We start from the raw sequence: 22872 nt of genomic DNA on the forward strand, positions 1-22872 counted from the left end.
AATATATCAAGGAAAATGGAATCCATCAATGCTTGCAGATTACTGTTGCATAATTTTAAGAGATGATCCAATGCAGCAATACAAGAAACAAGCAAAAAACAGTTGTCACTGAACGAGGACCAAGTTTTGTAGTGCAATTTCTGTAACTGTTTATAATTTGCAATAGTGTTTAGACAGGTTTTAGTTATTTGAATTGTTGCTAAGTTTTCTCTAAATAAATATCAGAAAATTGTCATAACAAAATATTCTGCATCTGTATATTTACAAAAAGAATAATGTCTCAAGGTACTGAAACTTTTATCATTAATTATATGTAGCAGTAAAAGGAAAACTCATTGTCCAATTTGAATTCAGGAGGTCAAACTCATTAAGAAATGGTTCAGTTCATAAAAGAACCTAACGACTTTTAAAAATATGTAAAACAGTGTTACATGATCTGAAAGGTCCTTGAGCTAGTCGGGTGGAAGGTTCTTCAGCTGCTCAGTCAGGACGTGCAGCCTCTGTACAGGTCCCGGTACCTTCCTCTCCTGCTCTGCACCAATCAGTTAGATAAGTGCAGAGCTGGAGGAGAGAGCAGTTCTCTCACTGATCAGTAAGGACACTGTCTCATTGTTCTCGGTCACATGAAGCTACCCCCAGTCTATAGGACACACTCACTTATTAGCAATATTTTTTCTTGCTAAAAGTGTGTCTTTTCAAGTAAAACATTTTCCAAATTAGGATATAAAAAAGGCTTCTCCCCTGTGTGACTTCTCTGATGTCTAACAGCAGCTGATTTCTGGTTAAAACATTTACCACATTCTGAACAGGAAAAAGGCTTCTCCCCTGTGTGACTTCTCTGATGTCTAACAACAGCTGATTTCTGTTTAAAACATTTCCCACATTCTGAACAGGAAAAAGGCTGCTCCCCTGTGTGACTTCTCTGATGTATAACAAGACCTGATTTCTGGTTAAAACATTTCCCACATTCTGAACATGAAAAAGGCTGCTCCCCTGTGTGACTTCTCTGATGAATAACAAGACCTGATTTCTGGTTAAAACATTTCCCACATTCTGAACAGGAAAAAGGTTTCTCCCCGGTGTGAATTCTCTTATGTCTAATAACATCTGATTTCTGGTTAAAACATTTCCCACATTCTGAACAGGAAAAAGGCTTCTCCCCTGTGTGAGTTCTCTGGTGACTAAGAAGATTTGATTTCTTGTTAAAACATTTACCACATTCTGAACAGGAAAAAGGCATCTTCCCTGTGTGAGTTCTCTGGTGACTAAGAAGATTTGATTTCTTGTTAAAACATTTCCCACATTCTGAACAGGAAAAAGGCTTCTCCCCTGTATGAGTTCTCTTATGTGTAACAAGATTCAATTTCTGGTTAAAACATTTCCCACATTCTGAACAGTAAAAAGGCTTCTCCCCTGTGTGAATTCTCTGATGTGTAACAAGATGTGATTTCTGGTTAAAACATTTCCCACATTCTGAACAAGAAAAAGGCTTCTCACCTGTGTGAGTTCTCTGGTGCTTAACAAGATCTGATTTCTTGTTAAAACATTTCATACACTTGGAACAAGAAAATCTATTCTTTGCTGTGTGAATTCTTTGATGTTTAAGAAAAAAGTTTTTGAGGGGAAAACTATTTCCATACTCTGAACATGAAAATGGCTTCTTAGCTTTAGGAGCAGTTAGTTTTTTAATGCTTATTTTGTGACTTTGATTTTTTTTAGTAGTCGGTAATGAATCAGAAGACAGGACCTGTTTCAAAGGATCAGATGACACATCTTTGCTGTGAAGGGATGATGGTATATCTGGAGTAATGGCATTTCCTTCAATTGTATCCTGTGGGATCTCAAGCTCATCTGATTTGAAAATTGAAGATGTCAGCTGTCCCTCTGATCTCCTGGTACAGTCATCTAAGTAAAAAAAAATATTATATTTGAATAAAATATTCTTGAAATTTATATTTTTGAATATTTCTACATAAACTGTTGGTACAAATGGCAAGTTATGTAAAAATATTGAATTATTCACCTAGACAATGACAGTTCACAGTCTAAACTGTGAATGAACAAACAGCGGTGCTCAACTGTTTGTTCATTCTGCCTCCCAAATATGAAATATGCGAAAATGATGCCAATAAAAATTTCTAGTCCTCTCACAAAAACACAAGCTCCCACTCAGGTCCATCATCTGTCAATGGAAAAACAGAGGTTTCCACATCATTAGTGGCTCAAAGGCTCTTGAAAAGCAACATGGCTTCAAGAAACCAATCCAGCAAAATCCGCTCTTCCAAAATCAAATATACTTCCTACTTAACTCAAATGTAAAGCACTACACCCTACTAAAGCTCATGCATAATGCCGGAAGCTGCCAGATACAGCCTTGCTCTCTGCTGGTTAAGTTCTCTCTGTGCAGCTCCCGTGTTGTGTATTTTCTTCTTAGTTTCTTCTTGTGATCCCAGCCTGTTTACTGACTCCTATTGTGTCTTCAGATTTTGTATTTTCTCTGCCCTCCTGGTTCTGATCCGGCCACCTGACTAGACTTCTTGTCATCTCACAAAACAGCAGGCTACACTGTAGCCAAAGCCTAGGGGTCTTTGTGCAAGTACAGATCCATGTAGAGGGGTTAAAGGGTGATGGGCAAAACTTTGACTATAGATAATAACACATCTAATGAAAAAAAAAAAAAAGAGTAACTAGTGGTGAAACCTCTCTGGGGTAAATAGAGTATGTTTCTTGGTAGCTCCTGGCATTTTGAACTATAGTAAGGGCCAATATTTTCTATCAGATGAGTTTCAAGAAGAAATATACATTTAATGAGAACTTTTTATAATAGTGCAGAGCTGAGGTGTCTTAAATTTAGATCTTGGGCATTTGGAAGAGACAATGGAGACCTTTTTTTTTAAAGACTACCAGGGAGTTACAAACTCACATAAGTGAGGCAGGCCTATCCGACCATAATCAAACTACCATGGAGAATGAACCTGTAAAAAAAAGACAGAATAAAAAAAAAAAAAAAACACGTTACATCCCCAACAAGAACGTATGTTTAGGGGGGAAAACTCCAACACTAAACCAGAGTTGCACTTATTTATGGTGGACCATTGGAGCTACTATGAGTCCTGACCAGAAGAGTAGAGAAAGTATTAGTGCTCCCCATTTCAGGATAGATTGTATCTGAATTCTTTAGGATCGATAATATAATTTATGATGTGGAGTGAATCCATGAAACCAGGGCTCAACTCATGCTAAATTATCTCCTACAGGCATGAATAAATGTATATTACAGCCATCAGCCATGCACAGTTTAGAGATATGTCATGGTACTTGTGTAATGTTTTTTGTATACTTCATCGCGATTCTATTTGAAGTTATTTGGTTTAAAATTAAATTGAAAAGTCAGGATAAAGGGAAACTCTGTTGTTATTGTACAGAAATTCACACTTGGCCCTCACTGCATGTTTAAAGTTGTCAATCGCAAAAGCAAGGTTTGGTTACAAAGCCTGGACCTGGTCTTGTAGGGACCATATGAGCACATTCAGCGGCACAGAAGGGAGAGAAGGTAGATTCATCCAATAAGATATCAGGATTCTAGGAAGCCAACAGCATCATTACACTCCGCTTTCTCTCACAGGCCCATCATAATATATATCTTCAAGTGATTTTCTAACTTGTTAGCACTTTCTACATATGCTGTCATTTGGATTGGTAATTTACAGATCTGGGCAGATAAGAGTCAGGATCTTCTCATTTCAGTTGGTAGGTGGATCTTCCAGGTTGTAAGTTCTATAGAAAAGGGGTTTCAATGCCCAAAGTCATTTGAACAGTTTTTGGTGGAGGACAATGTATTGGTCTAGATGCAAAATGGTGATCACACGATTGTGATATGGCCTGACTACATGACCGGTAAATGAGCCTGTGACTGAGAAGAATCTGTGACTTCTCTGCATTTAGTGGTTACTACTCACCTGGACTGCTATCTGTAGGGATCTCCTCTTTACACCGCTCATCACCCCTCACATATGTTTCTGTAGTATTAATATGGGTCAGATCTTCACCCTGAAACAAATATTGTACAAGTCACAGACAGATGGAGAAGTCACACCTATGATCAGCTCTAATCCACCGTTCGCATTACACAAGTATAAACCATATAATACTGGTGGATAAACCAAGAACGAACACAAGACCTTCACAGCCGTATACACATCATAGGGGAGATCTCATGAAACCTTCTCTCCATCTACCTGATGATCCTGAGGAATATTGGGATCTTCTTGTTTACAGTCCTGTTGTAAAAGAGGACGTGGACATCTCTCTGGTGTTGTCCTCTTACTGGATAGATCTGGAGAAAACACATACAGGGACTGAATTCATTCTTTAAATATGGATAATTATAGGCCGTGTGTATTCAGTCCTGTCTATTACCTGGTGATGTGAGGGGCTGGGGAACCTCCATCATGATGTCATTGTACAGATCTTTGTGTCCTTTTAAATACTCCCACTCCTCCATGGAGAAATAGACGGTGACGTCCTGACACCTTATAGGAACCTGACACATACAATGATAGAGTTATCCCTCCGATCCCTTCATAGCTTTACTGTAAAATGTCCCAGCATTCCTAGCAGTGTCACCTCTCCAGTCAGCAGCTCAATCATCTTGTAGGTGAGATCTAGGATCTTCTGGTCATTGATGTCCTCATGCATCAGGGGGTGAGGTGAAAGCTCCGTGATTGGGCTCAGGGTTCTTTCCCATCCCTCAGACAAAAAGTCCTGACAGCGCTCACTAGAGGTCTTCTTCACTACTATGTAATCCTGGTTATAGAGAGACACATTAATACATCTCACTATAGACATTTCCAGAGTCCTCACCTCTCCAGTTCTGTCCATCTGTTATTCCTATAGATAAGAATGATGTAATGTGACGTCATCAGAATCTCTCACCTCTCCAGTAAACCAGAAGAGGATCTCTAGGGTGAGGTGTAATATCTGCTCCGCCATTTTGTCTCTGTCCATATTCATCTTTGATGGGTAAATAAGGAAAATTCTCTTACATAGAAGATATTCACTGAGAGGATCCGATATTGTAGAGACCTGAATGAGAAGTTGAACTGATGTAACGTCATAAATATCCTGTGTAATAATACAATTACTGGAGATAATAAGGGAAACATTTGAGGAGATTTATGTTTTACAGTATCTAGTTTTCTTCTTTACATCTACTAATAAAACCTATATATTTTAGGCCACAGACAACAAGCAGTTTCTTCCACAGAATCTGCAGGTGAATACCTTTCTCATAGACTCATCTTCCTTATTTTTAATTCTTATCTAATTTACCGACACTGGAATCGGCATTAGCAATACTGCAGGAGATATTCATTACACGTGACATGAGAAATAACTACTTCATGTTGAGGATGAAATCTTCATCTTCAACTACGGCTCTATAAACGTATTTGGCCAGAGTCGGCCACTGACTACATCACTATATGTTTCCCGTCTTCACCAGACTGTCAATTTCTATAACGTTAGATCTCAGGTCTGATTGACACACAAAAGTTTGAGGCATTTATAAAAGCTTGTTTGGAAGAACACCAAGATAGGAGTTATTTGATACCAAAGTCTCCATGTACAGTGTTTTATGGGGTTTATTTCTGGCCTTAGGATTTCCTATATGACAAGAAAAACTCCATAAAAAAGCAGATATTAAAATCAGAAATAGCAGGAATGATCCGGCGTATGAGGCTATAAACTTGAGTAAAACATAGCTTTTATTGAGCCATTAAAATATGCTGCTAGCACCATAATAAGTCTTAGTGCACAGAAGGATCACAGCTGTCTCGACCTGCGTGTTTCGACGTGCAGTCTTAATCATGGTCTGTTTGAACTGTGGACTAGTGAGTAGTGTTGAGTGAGCACTAAAATGCTCGGGTGCTCGAAGCTCGGGCCGAGCTCGCCGTGATACTCGGGTGCTCGACCCGAGCAACGAGCCCAATGTTAGTCTATGGGAGACCCGAGCATTTTTGCGGCGGCACCCCCGGCAGTCTTTTAAAAGCCTAACAAGTGCCCAAAACGATAGTGACAGTGCTCAAATTACATGGGGACAGCATGCGGATCGCCCCAGGAAGCATTTCTGACCCCCAGGTCACTGCTATCAACAACATGGTCAGAGGTATTAAGCCACTTTTAAGGGCTCACAATAAAACGTTCAAAAACGAAACTGAAACTGCTTTCCTGTGAAATATGTTAAGGAAGTTCCTTTCCAGAGTAAAGACTTGTGTATAAGGTAAAATAAATAACCCCAAAAAAATACTCCTCCACACCTTGGGCTATGTTGACAAGTAGCATTTTTTATGTGTTTTTGCACTTTTGTATTGCTTTCAACCGTTACAAATGCATTCACAGGGAAATGTCATTTTAACATTTTACAACCTCATATGGCCATGTGCTATGTGACACATGCATACAGTGCTGAAAAGACATGGGAACAGCATGGGGAAGACCCCTGGAAGCATCTCTGACACCCAGGTCACGGCCTAAAAGTGTGCCCATCAGAAGTCATCCTTGCCGCATCAGAAGATGCAGACTTGCAACTATCCCCGTGCAAGTCCTTGTCCCAGGGCAGTGTTCAATTGTACCTCCCCCATTCCTTGCAATGCAAGCGCAAATATGCAGCCAACCACCCACCCGCAGGCTGAAATACTATGCTGCTAGCTTGCACTTGAAATGGGGCCTTTTAGTTTGCAGGAGGCCGAGGCTGGTCACTACCTCATGGCTGCTTCGGCAGCGAGGTATCCATACTCAGTTCCCAGCCGCCCGGCGGCCGGGTGTCCATGCTCGATCCCCAGCCGCCAGGGGGCGGCCGGGTGTCCATAAACGGTCCCCAGCCACCCCTATTTCTCCTGTCACCTTCCCACACACTTTTCTTACCCTTGCCTGCTTTAGGGCAGCATTGGACGAGCCCACCAGAGAACCAGCATGATGATGATGATAGAAGTTAGCATCTGCTTTGTTTTCTTGGAATGCAAGCGTAAGTGTGCAGCCTGCCACCCACCCACCCCCAGGCTGTTATACCATACTGCTTGCTTGCACTTGAAATGGGGCCTTTTAGTTTGGAGGAGGCCGAAGCTGGCCACTACCTCATGGCTGCTTCGGCAGCGAGGTATCCATACTCAGTCCCCAGCCGCCCCTATTTGTCCCGGTGTGCCTTATACATAAGATTAAGCGCGCATACCAAAACATTACCTGTGCCCTCCCCAGGGCATTTAGTGGGAAGGACAGCCTATTCCGCTGTAGTGTGTGCATGCCAAACCCCTGTTCATGGTACATGCGAAGATGCCTCCCACCCTTCACCTGTCGTTGCAGACTTGCAACTATCCCCGTTCAAGTCCTTGTCCCAGGGCAGTGTTCAATTGTACCTCTCCCATTCCTTGCAATGCAAGCGCAAGTATGCAGCCTGCCACCCACCCACCCCCAGGCTGCAATACCATACTGCATGCTTGCACTTAAAATTAGGCCTTTTAGGCATGTGGAGGCGGAATCTGGCCACCAAGTCATGGCTGCGTTGGCGGCCTGGTATCCATACTCAGTCTCCAGCCGCCCGGCGGCCGGATGTCCACACTCAGTCCCCAGCCACCAGGGGGGGCCCGGGTGTCCATACTCGGTCCCCAGCCGCCCCTCGTCCGGTTGTCCACACACGGTCCCCAGCCGCCCCTATTTCTCCTGTCAACTTCCCCACACACACTTTTCTTAGCCTGGCCTGCTATAGGGCAGCATTGGATGAGCCCACCAGAGAACCAGACTCCTCCGGTGGGCCCTGGCTTCTCCATCAGGGGAGTTGAGAGTGCCATGGTGAGAAGCATGATGATGATGATAGAAGTTAGCATCTGCTTTGTTTTCTTGGAATGCAAGCACATGTATGTAGTAGCGGCTAGGCCTGAGGTGGTCAGCGTTTTGGCGCATATCCTACCTCCTCCGAGGATTGCTAGATGTTTTCCTGCTACTATCCCAGTTCTATGACTCCCGTTAAAACAAAGCTTCAGGTGATAAATGATGGATGAGGTGGTGGCAAAGGAGAAAGAGCAGGAGGAACAGGGACCATTCACATCAATATCAGGCCAGTCAACCACATATGTCTTGTAGGATATGTTTCTGTAACAAAAGGAGCGGTTCGGCTACACAGTTATAGGGCATACAGTGAGTGCAATGCCTACCAAAAATTTCGAGGCACTCAAATGCCCCTTGGAAATGACATGGAGGTCAGAGGGCCTTAACTAAACTGTTTTTTCCATTTATAGCAACTGGGTCTCCTGTACACTGTTGGCCTAAGCAATGAATGGAAGGCTTTCCAAAAATTATGAGGAACTGCAATGCCCCTTGAAACAGACGTGGATTACAGCATACTAAAAACCTTCTACCCATTATTGGGGAGTGGGTCTCCCTTAGTTTTCGCCTTTGCATTGAAAAGCAAAAGCTGACTAAAATTAGGAGGAAATGCAATGCCCGTTGGAAGAGTCGTGGAGGTTAGAGGTAATTAAAAACAACATTTCAATGCCCTTTGGAAGAGCTGTGGAGTTCAGAGTGGCTTAAGAAGATGCTTTTAATGCCCATTTGAAGGGACATGGAGGTCACAGTAGCTTAACAAGATGGTTTTAATGCCCCTCGGAAGAGATGTGGAGGTCACAGTAGCCTAACAAGACGGTTTTAATGCCCCTCGGAAGAGACGTGGAGGTCACAGTAGCTTAACAAAATGGTTTTAATGCCCCTTGGAAAAGTGGTGGAGGTCACAGTAGCTTAACAAGATGGTTTTAATGCCCCTTGGAAAAGTGGTGGAGGTCGCAGTAGCTTAACAAGACGGTTTTAATGCCCCTCGAAAGAGACGTGGAGGTCACAGTAGCTTAACAAGACGGTTTTAATGCCCCTCGGAAAAGTGGTGGAGGTCGCAGTAGCTTAACAAGACGGTTTTAATGCCCCTTACAAGAGCCATACAGTACAGCATCTTAAAAACATTATTCCCATTATTGGGGAGTGGGTCTCCCATAGTCTTTGCTTAAGCCTTCCAAGCAAAAGCTGCCAAAAATTAGGACGGAGGAACTTGCAATGCCCCTTACAAGAGCCATGCAGTACAGCATATTACAAACATTATTCCCATTATTGGGGAGTGGGTCCCCCATAGTCTTTGCTTATGCCTTCCAAGCAAAAGCTGCCAAAAATTAGGAGGAAATGCAATGCCCGTTCGAAGAGTCGTGGAGGTTAGAGGTAATTAAAAACAACATTTCAATGCCCCTTGGAAGAGCCGTGGAGTTCAGAGTGGTTTAACAAGGCGCTTTTAATGCCCCTCAGAAGAGACGTGGAGGTCCCAGTAGCTTAACAAGACGGTTTTAATGCCCCTTGGAAAAGTAGTGGAGGTCACAGTAGCTTAACAAGACGGTTTTAATGCCCCTTGGAAGAGACGTGGAGGTCACAGTAGCTTAATAAGACGGTTTTAATGCCACTCGGAAAAGTGGTGGAGGTCACAGTAGCTTAACAAGACGGTTTTAATGCCCCTTACAAGAGCCATACAGTACAGCATCTCGAGAATATTATTCCCATTATTGGGGAGTGGGTCTCCCACAGTCTTTGCTTATGCCTTCCAAGCAAAAGAAGACAAAAATGAAGACGGAGGAATTTTCACTAATGGCAACACAGACCACGGTCACCCTGGTGGTATAGTGGTGGTGGAGGCTGAGGATAAGGAGAAGAACATAAAACAGCCGAAATGAGGAAGCGTATACCCATGTGTGGGTATGAAGCGGTGCATGTGAATACACCTCCCGAAATAACACAGTGGATTTGACTTTATGTTACTCTGCTGTCATTTGGTGGTGATGAGAAGTCTGGCCCAATCCAGCCCTTGTTCATTTTGATAAGGGTCAGCTTGTCAGCATTATCAGTTGACAGGCGAGTTCACTTATCAGTTATAATTCCCCCAGAGGCACTAAAAACACGCTCCGATAACACACTAGCGGCAGGGCAGGCCAGGACCTCCAAGCTATACAGAGCGAGTTCATTCCAAGTGTCCTGCTTGGATACCCAATAATTAAAAGGCACAGATGAATCACAGGGGACGCTGGTACGGTCGGCAAGGTACTCCCTCACCATCTTTTGAAACTTTCCACTCCTTGTGAGAGTACCCCGCGCCTCAGGGTCTGTCCGAAGGGAGGGTCTGAGAAAACTGTCCCAGAACGTTGACAGTGTTCCCCTGCCTCTGCTGGATTGGAGTTGCCTCTCTCTCGCTTGTACGCCTTGGTTGGGCAACGAACTGTGACCTCTGCCGCTAGCGTGTTCAGATGGGAATTTTTTTAACAGTTCTGCAGCAGGGGCCTTCTGGTACTACCCCATTTTTATAGACCTCTCCACCTCAGAAATAAGAGAGTGAAAGTTCGACCGATATGGCTTCTTGATCCATCCCATCACACTCTGGCTGCAATGCCTTCTCTTTAATTCTCTGCAGAGAGCGTTGCACAAGACAGACAAGTGGAATGCTGACGCTAATGATGGCGTCATCGCCACTCACCATCTTGGTGGACTCCTCAAAGTTTGTCAAGATGGTACATAAGTCAGACATCCAGGTCCACTCCTGAGGTCTTATGTGTGGAGTCTGACCTGAATATCGACGGCCTTGTTGCAGCTGGTACTCCACAACTGCTCTCTTCTGCTCACAAATCCTTTGCAACATGTGGAGGGTAGAGTTCCAACGTGTGGGGACATCACACACCAGTCGGTGCGACTGAAGCTGCAAACGCTGCTGCAACACAGCAAGGGCGGCGGAAGCTGTAGCCGACTTGCGAAAATGAGCTGACAGGCGGCGTACTTTGATGAGCAGATCTGGCAACTCGGGGTACGATTTAAGAAACCGCTGAACCACGAGGTTGAGCACATGAGCCAGGCATGGTACGTGTGTGATCTCGCCTCGCCTCAGAGCCGCCACCAGGTTACGGCCATTGTCACACACGAGCATGCCTGGATGTAGGTTCAGCGGTGTCAGCCACAGATCTGCCTGCTCTTTCACAGCTGTCCACAACTCACAAGCAGTGTGAGGTTTCTCACCTAAGCTTATGAGTTTCAGCACAGCCTGTTGCCGCTTGGCGGAGGCAGTACTGCAGTGCTTCCAGCTTGTAACTGATGTGGTGATATCTGAGATGGAGGCTGAACATGAGGAGGAGGAGGAGGATGATGCGCAGGAGCTGTACACTGTGGGGTCAACTCTGACTGACATAGGGCCCGCAATCCTCGGTGTAGGGAGGATGTGTTCTGTCCCAAGGTCCGACTGGGTCCCGGCTTCCACTATGTTTACCCAGTGTGCCGTCAGGGAGATGTACCGTCCCTGGCCACAAGCACTTGTCCACGTGTCCGTTGTCAGGTGGACTCTCCCAGTAACTGCGTTGTTGAGGGCACGGCAGATGTTTTGGGACACGTGCTTGTGTAGTGAAGGGATGGCACACCGGGCAATATAGTGTCGGCTGGGGACCGAGTACCGAGGGACGGCCACCGCCATAAGGTTGCGGAAGGATTCCGTCTCCACCAGCCTAAAAGGCAGCATTTCCAACGCAAGCAGTCGTGAAATGTGCGAATTTAGGACTCTGGCCTGTGGGGCGTTAGCTGCGAATTTCCGCTTTCGTTCAAAGGTCTGGGATATGGACAATTGAACGCTGCGGTGGGACGTAGACGTGGACGTTGATGCTGTTTCTTGAGAAACTGCCATAACAAGTGAAGACTGAGAGGAGGGGGCATCTTTGCATGCAGTATGGACAGGGGATTGCCTTGCACACACAAGAGGGGGTTCTATTGCACGCACAACAGCGGAAGAAGCAGTGGTGACACCCGCTGACACTGGTCGTGGACCCTGGGGTTCGCTCCACATAGTCAGGTGCTTTGCTGCCATGTGCCTGATCATGCTGGTGGTGGTCAAGCTTGTAGTTTTGTCACCCCTGCTGATGCTGGCCTGCCAGGTGGTACAAATGGCCTTTTTGGGGTTATCAGCAGAGTCTTTAAAAAAATTCCAGACTCTGGAAGACCTACAGGTTGTACTGGCAACGTCCATCGTGTTGTTGTTACGGGGAACTGTTGCCTGCCTTCTGTGTGCGGCCACCACACTGCTTCTTCCTGCCTGTTGGGGTACTCTGGCTCCATCACCCTGTGTGCTGCTGGCCTCGCTCTGCGTGTCCTCCTGACACGTTGGGTCAGTTACTAGATCATCCACCACCTCCTCCTTTTCCACTTGCGCACCACGATCCTCCTCCTCACTTCCTGGCAATTGTGTCTCGTCATCGTCCACCTCTTGTGACAAATTGCCAGCGTCGACTTCCTGTGGCCGTGGCTGTTCAAATATTTACGTCGCCAGGAGACTCGCAACACTCATCAGGAGGGCGTTAAACTAGAAGAAGAGGGGATGGGAAGAAAAACGCCGGACACGAACATGAAACCAGAGAACATACTAATGAAAGATATGAAGCGCGACAAAGAAGGTCCAAGACAAGATGCTTGGAAGGGCGGTAAGAAAATTTCTAATACAATCCACAGGGAGAAGATTGGAACAAAACAAAATCGTGTAAACTGCGTGCTAGCAAATGCCAGGAGCCTGACAAGCAAGATGGATGAACTGGAAGCAGAAATATCTACAGGTAACTATGACATAGTGGGAATAACCGAGACATGGTTAGATGAAAGCTATGACTGGGCAGTTATCTTACAGGGTTACAGTCTGTTTAGAAGGGATCGAAGAAGTCGGAAAGGGGGTGGAGTCTGTCTATATGTAAAGACGTGTCTAAAGCCTACAATACGGGAGGATGTATGGGAGGGAAATGAGGAGGTCGAGTCCTTATGGGTGGAGATACATGGGGCAAAAAACAATAATAAAATTATCATAGGAGTCTGTTATAAACCACCAAATATAGCAGAAGCCACGGAAAGTCTATTAATGAGACAAATAGACGAAGTAGCAAAAAATAACGAGGTGATTATTATGGGGGACTTCAACTACCCCGATATAGACTGGGAAACCGAAAGCTGTAGATCTCAGAAAGGAAACAGGTTTCTGTCAATTATCAAAGACAATTATTTGTCACAACTTGTGCAGGAACCAACTAGAGGGACGGCCCTTTTAGACTTAATATTAACTAACAGGCCAGACAGAATAACTGAGGTGCAGGTCGGGGGGCACCTGGGAAATAGTGACCACAACATTATACAATTCCACATGTGCTTCAGTAGGGTGCCCAGCAAGGGAGTCACAAAAACACTGAACTTCAGGAGGGCAAAGTTTGATCAGCTAAGAGATGCCCTTCACCTTATAGACTGGGATAGTATCTTCAGTAATAGGAGCACGGATAGAAAGTGGGAAATTTTCAAAACAGTCCTACATAGTCACTGTAGAAGGTACATACCTTATGGGAATAAAAGGGCTAGGAATAGGAGGAAGCCAATGTGGCTAAATAAGGAAGTCAAGAGGGCAATGAAAGACAAAAAAAGGGCTTTCGGTAAACTTAAACAAGAAGGCAGCGAGGAAGCGCTAATATCTTATAGGGAAAAAAGCAAAATCTGTAAGAAACAAATAAGAATAGCAAAAGAGGAGACAGAGAGACTAATTGCCAAGGAAAGTAAAACGAATCCCAAACTGTTCTTTAACTATATAAACAGTAAAAGGATTAAAACTGATGGAGTTGGCCCATTGAAAAATAACCTGGGTAAAATCATAGAGGGCGATGAGGGTAAAGCAAACCTACTCAATAGCTTCTTCTCCACTGTTTTCACAAAAGAAAACAATTTATCGGAGGAAATGCAGAGTGATAAAGTAAACCCTCCGCTAAATATCACCCACCTAACCCAGGAGGAAGTTCAGAAACGCCTAAATAATATCAAAATAGACAAGTCACCAGGCCCAGATGGCATACACCCCCGGGTACTAAAAGAATTAAGTAATGTGATAGACAGACCGCTGTATCTTATATTCAAGCACTCTTTATGGACAGGGACTGTCCCACTAGACTGGCGCCAAGCAAATGTGGTACCAATATTCAAAAAGGGGTCTAAAAGTGACCCTGGGAACTATAGACCAGTAAGCTTAACGTCTGTTGTGGGTAAATTGTTTGAAGGATTTCTTAGAGATGCTATTGTAGAATATCTTAATGATAATAACTGTCTAACTCCATATCAACATGGATTCATGAGGGATCGCTCCTGCCAAACAAACCTGATGGCCTTCTACGAGGAGGTGAGCTCACAGCTGGACCGGGGAGAGTCAGTGGATGTTGTATACCTTGACTTCTCCAAAGCGTTTGATACCGTGCCACACAAAAGGTTGGTATATAAAATGAGAATGCTTGGTCTGGGGGATAATGTGTGCAAGTGGGTAAATAGCTGGCTGAGTGATAGAAAGCAGAGGGTGGTTATCAATGGAGTAAGCTCAGGGTGTGTCAGGGTTACTAGCGGGGTGCCTCAAGGGTCTGTCTTGGGCCCTATATTATTTAATATATTTATTAATGATCTAGTGGAAGGGTTGCATAGTAAAATAGCAATATTTGCAGATGATACTAAACTTTGTAAAGTAGTTAATACAGATGAGGATAGGGCACAGCTACAGGAGGATTTAGATAAATTGGGGAGTTGGGCCAAAAAATGGCAAATGGGGTTCAATGCCGATAAATGTAAGGTCATGCACATGGGAAAGAAAAACAGCAGTCACCCATACATATTAAATGGGAAACCGTTGGGGAAATCTGACATGGAGAAGGACCTGGGCGTCTTGGTTAATAGCAAATTAAATTGGAGTGCCCAGTGTCAGGCAGCAGCTGCGAAGGCAAATAGAGTCATGGCATGCATCAGAAGAGGAATAGGGGCATATGATGAGAACATTGTTCTTCCTCTGTATAAAGCGCTGGTAAGGCCGCACTTAGAATATTGTGCACAGTTCTGGGCTCCTGTGCTCAGGAAAGACATATTGGAGCTAGAGAGGGTACAAAGGAGGGCGACTAAGGTAATAAAGGGAATGGAGGGACTAGAATACCCAGAGAGGTTGTCAAAATTAGGCCTATTTACATTGGAAAAGAGAAGGCTTAGGGGAGACCTCATAAACATGTATAAATACATCAGGGGGCAGTACAGAGATCTCTCCCATGACCTGTTTATACCAAGGATGGTGACAAAGACGAGGGGGCACACTATGCGTCTGGAGGAAAGGAGGTTCCTGCACCATCATAGAAGGGGATTCTTTACGGTCAGAGCCGTGAGACTCTGGAACTCTCTGGGAGAGGAAGTGGTGATGTCCAACTCACTTAAAGAGTTCAAGAGAGGCCTGGACGCCTTTCTTGAGAACAATAAAATTACATCTTATGCTTAGTTAATTAATCCAGGGATTTAATCTGACTGCCAGATTGGTGTCGGAAAGTGAATTTTTCCTCAATGATGTAAATTGGCCTATGCCGCATGTTTTTTTGTTGCCTTTCCCTGGATCAATGCTGCGGAATAGCTGCAGTGCACAAGAAATAGGCTGAACTGGATGGACGCTTGTCTTTTTTCGGCCTTATAAACTATGTAACTATGTAACTATTTGGGCATCACTACATGGGATCTCCTCTTCCACCACTTCAAGCGGAGCAGGCAAGGGGCACAAATCTGGAAATGGACCAGTGAACAGCTCTTCAGAGTGTCCAAGTGTGGGATCAGTTGCTGTCTAATGACACTCGGCATGGTGGGAGGAAGGAGCATCAGGGTGAGGAGGAGTATGCGGTTGAGACTCACGGCTACTAAGAGTTGACCATGTGGAAGACAGACCGGAGGTGGTGGTGCCCAGGTAACTGGAAGTATTATCTGCTATCCAATTAATAACCTGTTCACACTGATCAGTTCGCAATACTGGTGTTGTTCTGTGCTTCCCTAGTAATTCGGTCAAGAAGTGGGAGCGAGAAGATGTGGCTGTTGGTTGTGGCACATTTTCACCTTGGCCACAGCCCCATCCTCTGCACGCACCATCACTAGAACGTCCACTTCCACGTCCCTTGCCACGTGCCTTGCCCATTGTAAAGGAAGTAAAATAGCTTACACTCGCACTATCAATGGAAAAAGGGTAATAAAAAGTAGATTAGAACCGTGGAAGAGGAAAACCACAGTTCTATTTCTCTAGCCTACACCCGACTCTTTTAAACAATCTGAAAAATCAGGGAGACACTATTAGTTTTTTTTTTACGGCATAAAATGCCAAGAGCAAGATAATAGAGATTTTTTTACCGTGGAACAGCAAAACCACAGTTATAATTTACTGGTGTATACCAGACTTTTTAAATATATATATTTGCGGTTGAACAGTGAGCGACACACTCAAACTGTTTTTTTTTAGATACAAATGGCCCAAAAGTGGATAATACAGAGGTTTGAACCGTGGAACTGCAAAACCACACTTCTGTTTCTCTGGCCTACACCAGACTATTTTCAACAGATATATTTGTGTCTGAAAAATCAGGGAGACACTATTAGTTTTTTTTTACGGCAAAAAATGCCAAAAGCAGGATAATAGAGATTTTTTACCGTGGAAAAGCAAAACCACAGTTATAATTTACTGGTGTATACCAGACTTTTTTAAATATATATATTTGCGGTTGAACAGTGAGCGACACACTCAAACTGTTTCTTTTTTAGATACAAATGGCCCAAAAGTGGATAATGCAGAGGTTTGAACCGTGCAACTGCAAAACCACACTTCTGTTTCTCTGGCCAACACCAGACTATTTTCAACAGATATATTTGTGCCTGAAAAATCAGAGACACACTTTTTTTATTTTATTTTTTTTTGGGGGGGGGAGGACACCAAAAGGTTAATAAGACGGGTATTTGTACAGTGTGAAGGAGGAAAAAAAAAAGAGGACTTAGATGAAAAAAAATGGATTTTTCCTGGCCCCCGAGACCTGGAGTTAAGTCCAGCAATTTCAGCAACAGGAGCACACAGGACTGTAATACAGCGTTTGCTGGTATAACCACTGCGTCTCCTATACAGCCTGCCTGCCTGCCTGATATCTGGGATGGATATTAGTCCTGAGAAGGACTGTTTGTTTGATCTGGCAGCCTTTACAGACCCTACACTAACTATTTCGCAGTATATATCTCTCCCTAAATCAGCAGCGCTGTCCCTACACTGTCTGATCCCAGCCGTTCGTGTCCAAGATGGCGGCACCCGGTTTTAAATACTCGAGGTGGCGCTGTGCGGCCAGCCAATCAATGTAATGCCCACAACCAACATGACTGCGGCATTACAGTGACTGGCTGGCAGTCCCTGCATGTTCATTGGCTCTGTAAAGAGCGCCAAACATGCAGGGCAGAGACCCGAGCTCCCGCCCGAGTAACCCGGAAGTGCTCGGTGCTCGCCGAACATCCCGAGTAGCGTGATGCTCGGGCGAGTACGGAGCAGTGTCGAGCATGTTCGCTCAACACTACTAGTGAGCATATAAAGGTAGGTTGTAATTAAAGAAAAGTTATCATGTGCTCACTAGTCTCGGAGGTCAGTATGATTGGCATAGACAAAAGTTAAATAAAAACTTTAGTGACACACATATATTATTATCCTCTAAAATTAATATCATTGATATGTAGAAAAAATAAAAATATTTGTGATACAAATATAGAATAAATATAAATACTAGAGATATACCATGTCCAAGCTGTAAACAAAACTGTCTTTAATATTGTAGTATTAGATCCTATCTAAAGGGTACTCGGGTTTCTAACATAAAAATGCAATATGATCCCTATTTAGCAGTTTGCGTCTATGGTCTCCCTCCTTGGATAGGTCTATATACTTTTTCTATGCCTTGAAATTTCAGTGCTGAATCTTCCCCTTTATGGAACATTTGGAAGTTTCGACACTGCTGAAATATTTGTGGCCAAAGGATTAACCGCATCAGGTATGTCTTCTAATCCGAAGTTTTAAAGGGACGGTAGTACAACCAATGTATTGGATCTTACATGTAATACATTCAACAAGGTATATAACCAAGGGTGTGCTGCAATTAATAAAGTCATGTATTTTGTACATACGATTATTATGCAGTGAGATAAAAATCCTTTTCACTGCATTTTACACAGGGCTGTGGAGTCGGAGTCGTGGAGTCGGAGCCCATTTTGGTGGAGTCGGAGTCGGTATAAAATGGACCGTAGTAGTAGTTCAATGCAGTAGTTCAATGCAGTTTGTGGGGAATTTTTTTCATAAGACTTTGGGAAAGAAATGAAATGTGCTATAAATATCTGTCCTATTCCTGATCAAAGGTTCTAGACTTTTAGCTGAGATTAATCTGTGCTACAGTAAATTTATCACTTAAACATGAGCCGGGTATGAGGGAGTCGGAGACATGGAAATTGAGGAGTCGGAGGTTTGGCTTACCGACTCCACAGCCCTGGTTTTACAGCGGTTCGCTCCGCATTTGAAAAAAACACTAAGGTTTAAGCAGGTAGTAGATTCAGAGTATGCTTTTCACTTTTCAGGAAAAGACAGGGGGACAGGATGGTACCCACCGTGGGTGCTTTATTAGCCACAAACCAAATATCCTTGGTAAGAATTTTATTAAGCCCCATATCCTGGTGTAGCATTAGTTTTCTTCTCTATAATGGACACCACTTTGTTTTACGGTGGACTATAAGTTGTAGAGAATGTCACACTGGAAGTTTCACATCCCAAATATTTTTTTTCGTCCCTTATTTTTGAGAAGATCCTTACGCTCTAGGCTCAATACCATTTTGTATGCTTTTTTAAGATTCCAATCAGGATAACCTCTTTTTGCCAATCTGTCACAAACTTCTCTGGCCTCCATATCAAAGGCAGTATTATCCGTACAATTTTGTTTCGCCCTAATTAATTCCCCATATGGAATATTGCGCTTGATATGCAGGGGGTGGCAAGAATTGGCCTGCAGAATACTATTACTGGCAGTCTCTTTTCTATAGGGTATTATTTTTACTGTATTGAGATATTTATCACCGTTCAATTTAAGTTCCAAAAAATGTATTTCTCTAGGATCAAACTAAAGTGTGAATCTCAAATTGAAAACATTTTCTGCAAATTTCAATGCCTCCTCCTGTGTGCCTCCCCACACAAGGAGGAGGTCGTCGATAAATCGACTGTACCATATGATTTTGGGGCTGTAAATATTGCTCTCATTGTAAATGTGTTGCTCCTCCCATTTGGATATTATTACATTAGCCAATGACGGTGAAAATTTGCTACCCATACTTACTCCCCTCCTTTGTAAAAAAAAAACTGATTGTCAAAGCAGAAATAATTATGATCCAGAAGAAATTTAACTGACATGATAATGAAATCTTTAATTCCTACTGTATACGTAGCATTGGTATCCAAGTGATAGCTCAGGCTAGTTAATGCTACACTGTGTGGTATGGATGGATATAGAGCTATAACATCGCATGACAGCCAGTGATAATTTTCTTGCTATAGAAAAGTCTTCATATACAGTAGCCAAAAATTTAGAGTCCCTAATGTAGCTGGGGATGTCTTATAGTTAGTAAAGCCGAATAAAGACTTGCGTCCATCAAGTTCGACCTGTTAGTTCTGTAATTGCTAAAGTTGATCCAGAGGAGGGCAAAAACCCCAAATGATTTGGCCAATCTTCACCTGAGGAAAAATTCCCTCCCGACTCTGAAACCAGCAGTCAGAATAAATCCCTGTATCAACCTACTATTTTATTTTATTTTTAAGTATACGCTGAAATCTGCCTGGTATCTAGAAATGCATCCAGTCCCCGCTTGAACTGGTGTAGTGAATCCGACATTACCGTCTCCTCACTCAGTGAATTCCATATTCTCACTGCTCTTACCGTAAAGAACCCCTTCCTATGCTGGTGCTGAAACCTTTTCTCTTCCAGTTTTAGTCTTGCATTAGTGGTTGTAGATAGAAATCTATCCATGCACCCAGTCTCTCTCCCATAGAACCTATGCCCGCTAATATTGGTCTGAGTGGTGGTGGAAATATGTTTTTGTGGATCTTAGGAAATGAATGATATATACAGTACAGACCAAAAGTTTGGACACACCTTCTCATTTAAAGATTTTTCTGTATTTTCGTGACTGAAAATTGTACATTCACACTGAAGGCATCAAAACTATGAATTAACACATGTGGAATTATATACTTAATAAAAAAGAATGAAACAACTGAAAATATGTCTTATATTCTAGGTTCTTCAGAGCAGCCACCTTTTGCTTTGATGACTGCTTTGCACAGCTTCAAGAGGTAGTCACCGGAAATGGTGACACTTAAAACTAGCAAAATTACAAGCTGAATGGCTTGTCATAGAAGTATATAAACAGATCTAAACAATGATGCTGCTGAAACATTGATACAGTCACTACTGTATCCAATCCTGTACCTAAACAAAGCTGATACTGCCTAGTCACGGATGTTGGCACCCCAAGGAATGCCAATGGTGCCGCCACTCACCGGTGAGTGTCCCTCAGAAACCCTAGTTAATTCTGATATATATATTAAAAAGTGCACGGATACATTAAATAGAACCAGATATGTCTCAAGGTATATATAAAAGAAAGGGTTTGGTACTCATCAGAGAATGGTTCAATAATCTGCCTCAATGCGTATCCCCAACAGCTTCATCAGCAGGCTTGAAACAGGGATGATAATCCATGATGTTCAGCATAGTGTGCCTAATAGCCAGGTGTCCATGTATAAATATCTCACTGCATCCAAACCCCTCCCCAGACTAGGAGACCCATTCCCATTCCTAAAGGTGAATTGTCATAGGATATATAGAATGGAGTCTGTCTACAAAAATGTACTGCGCCTGCGCTACTTCTCAAGCGCTAGAGGTCCGACAATATCCATCCTCTAGTGTGCATGTCCTGAAGTGACGCGCTTCACACTGAAACGCCGGTAAACGGATTAACGCTGCACCACTCGTACCCTAGACTGAGCATGCCTGTAGTTACGTGTTCCACGCCGGAGATCATAATGGCCTATATGTGTCCGGATCATCACCCTTGTCAGTAGATAAAGTAACATAGGCTGCAATTACAGTTAGAGTGAGCCGGAGAATTCATTGTATACAGTATCTCATATTGTAGATTTCACCTTGTAATCTCCCTGTTCTGCATTATGTTGCTATAATTATTACAAGTCCCCCATATCAGGGACATAAATAATTATATTGGTTACTTCAGCCTGGTGTTTGTCTGTGCGTTGCATCCGGTTACCTGATTACAGGGGCATAATGGGGGCATTACATTGTATGGGGGCATCATACATACTGCATAAGGGGCATAAAGGGGGCATTACACTGTGTGAGGGCATCATACATCCTACATAAGGGTCATAATGGGGGCATTACACTGTGTGGGGGCATCATACATCCTGCATAAGGGGTATAATGGGGGAATTACACTGTGTGGGGGCATCATACATCCTGCATAAGGGGCATAATGGGGGCATTACACTGTGTGGGGGCATCATACATACTACATAAGGGGAATAATGGGGGCATTACACTGTGGGGGTCCTGTACTCTGAGAACAATATGTTTCCTCCCTTCCTGTCTCCATAGTTGGGTCGTATGTATCTATTACAGGAAACAGAACAGAAACCTTATGATTCTTATAAAGCGGCAACACAAGACCCCAAAAGAGCCTCGGTGCTAAAGGGGTTAATGCCCCCTGCGCCCAGTAATGGGGGTCTCCACATACCTCCACCTGCAGAGCCGCCACCACATATATGGCTGTTGTGTGCGCACAGGACCTTTGATGAGGTCACAGGAGGGGAGGAGTCAGGGGTCACATGATCAGGGGCCTCAGTGGATGCAGGACTCTGCTGTGCTGGTTGTCATGGTGCTGGATGAAGTTGTCTATTGGCTATAGAGATAGATTAGATAGTGTGTCTCTCCATAACCAGGATTACACAGTAGTGAAGACCTCTAGTGAGTGCTGACATGACTATAAACAAGAAGATCCCAATGTTTCTCAGGATCATCAGGTAGATGGAGAGAAGGTGTCATGAGATCTCCCCTATGATGTGTAGACGGCTGTGAAGGTCTTGTGTTCAGTCTTGTTTTATCCACCAGTACTACAACCCCTGGCAAAAATTATGGAATCACCGGGCTCGGAGGATGTTCATTCCGTTGTTTAATGTTGTTGAAAAAAAGCAGATCACAGACATGGCACAAAACTAAAGTCATTTCAAATGGCAACTTTAGGGCTTTAAGAAACACTAAAAGAAATCAAGATTAAAAATGTGGTACTCAGTAAGGGTAATTTTTTCAGACTAAGCAGAGGGAAAAAATTATGGAATCACTCAATTCTGAGGAAAAAATTATGGAATCATGAAAAACAAACACACAAAAGAAGACTCCAATACATCACTAGTAGTGTTGAGCGAGCACTAAAATGCTCAGGTGCTCGAAGCTCGGGCCGAGCTCACTGTGATACTCGGGTGCTCGACCCGAGCAACGTGCCCAATGTTAGTCTATGGGAGACTCGAGCATTTTTGCGGTGGCACCCCCGGCAGTCTTTTAAAAGCCTAACAAGTGCCCAAAACGATAGTGACAGTGCTCAAATGACATGGGGACAGCATGGGGATCGCCCCAGAAAGCATTTCTGACCCCCAGGTCACTGTTGTCAACAACGTGGTCAGAGGTATTAAGCCACTTTTACGGGCTCACAATAAAACGTTCAAAAACGAAAGTGAAACTTTTTTCCTGTGAAATATGTTAAGGAACATCCTTTCCAGGATAAAGACTTGTGTATAAGTTAAAATAAATGACCGAAAACAACAAAAATACTCCTCCACACCTTCGGCTATGTTCACAAGTAGCATTTTTTATGCGTTTTTGCACTTTT

General features: G+C 43.5%; 1 protein-coding gene across 1 annotated transcript; it reads right to left on the minus strand.

Annotated features, from left to right (window-relative positions):
- On the minus strand, positions 1 to 21809 carry LOC141172244 (uncharacterized). The gene is made up of 7 exons (XM_073656232.1): positions 21724 to 21809; positions 4936 to 5085; positions 4627 to 4806; positions 4420 to 4543; positions 4239 to 4336; positions 3960 to 4050; positions 1 to 1905 (listed from the first exon to the last, which is right to left on the minus strand). Exons 2-7 carry the CDS (start codon positions 5011 to 5013, stop codon positions 680 to 682), a joined length of 1797 nt encoding a protein of 598 aa, XP_073512333.1. The 5' UTR covers positions 5014 to 5085; positions 21724 to 21809; the 3' UTR covers positions 1 to 679.
- Positions 21810 to 22872: the final 1063 nt, after the last annotated feature.

This window comes from Phyllobates terribilis, unplaced genomic scaffold, assembly GCF_046119375.1.
Source record: "Phyllobates terribilis strain yellow unplaced genomic scaffold, ASM4611937v1 Scaffold_12__6_contigs__length_324123572, whole genome shotgun sequence".
Classification (NCBI taxonomy): domain Eukaryota; kingdom Metazoa; phylum Chordata; class Amphibia; order Anura; family Dendrobatidae; genus Phyllobates; species Phyllobates terribilis.

Bases quoted from the DNA above. Each gene is read 5' to 3' on its own strand.
- LOC141172244 (XM_073656232.1), bottom strand. From the start codon at position 5,013: ATGAATATGGACAGAGACAAAATGGCGGAGCAGATATTACACCTCACC. The intron at 4,807-4,935 runs GTGAGAGATTCT...CTCTATAACCAG, and splicing joins TCTTCTGGTTTACTGGAGAG to GATTACATAGTAGTGAAGAA. The intron at 4,337-4,419 runs GTAATAGACAGG...TGTTTTCTCCAG, and splicing joins CCAGCCCCTCACATCACCAG to ATCTATCCAGTAAGAGGACA.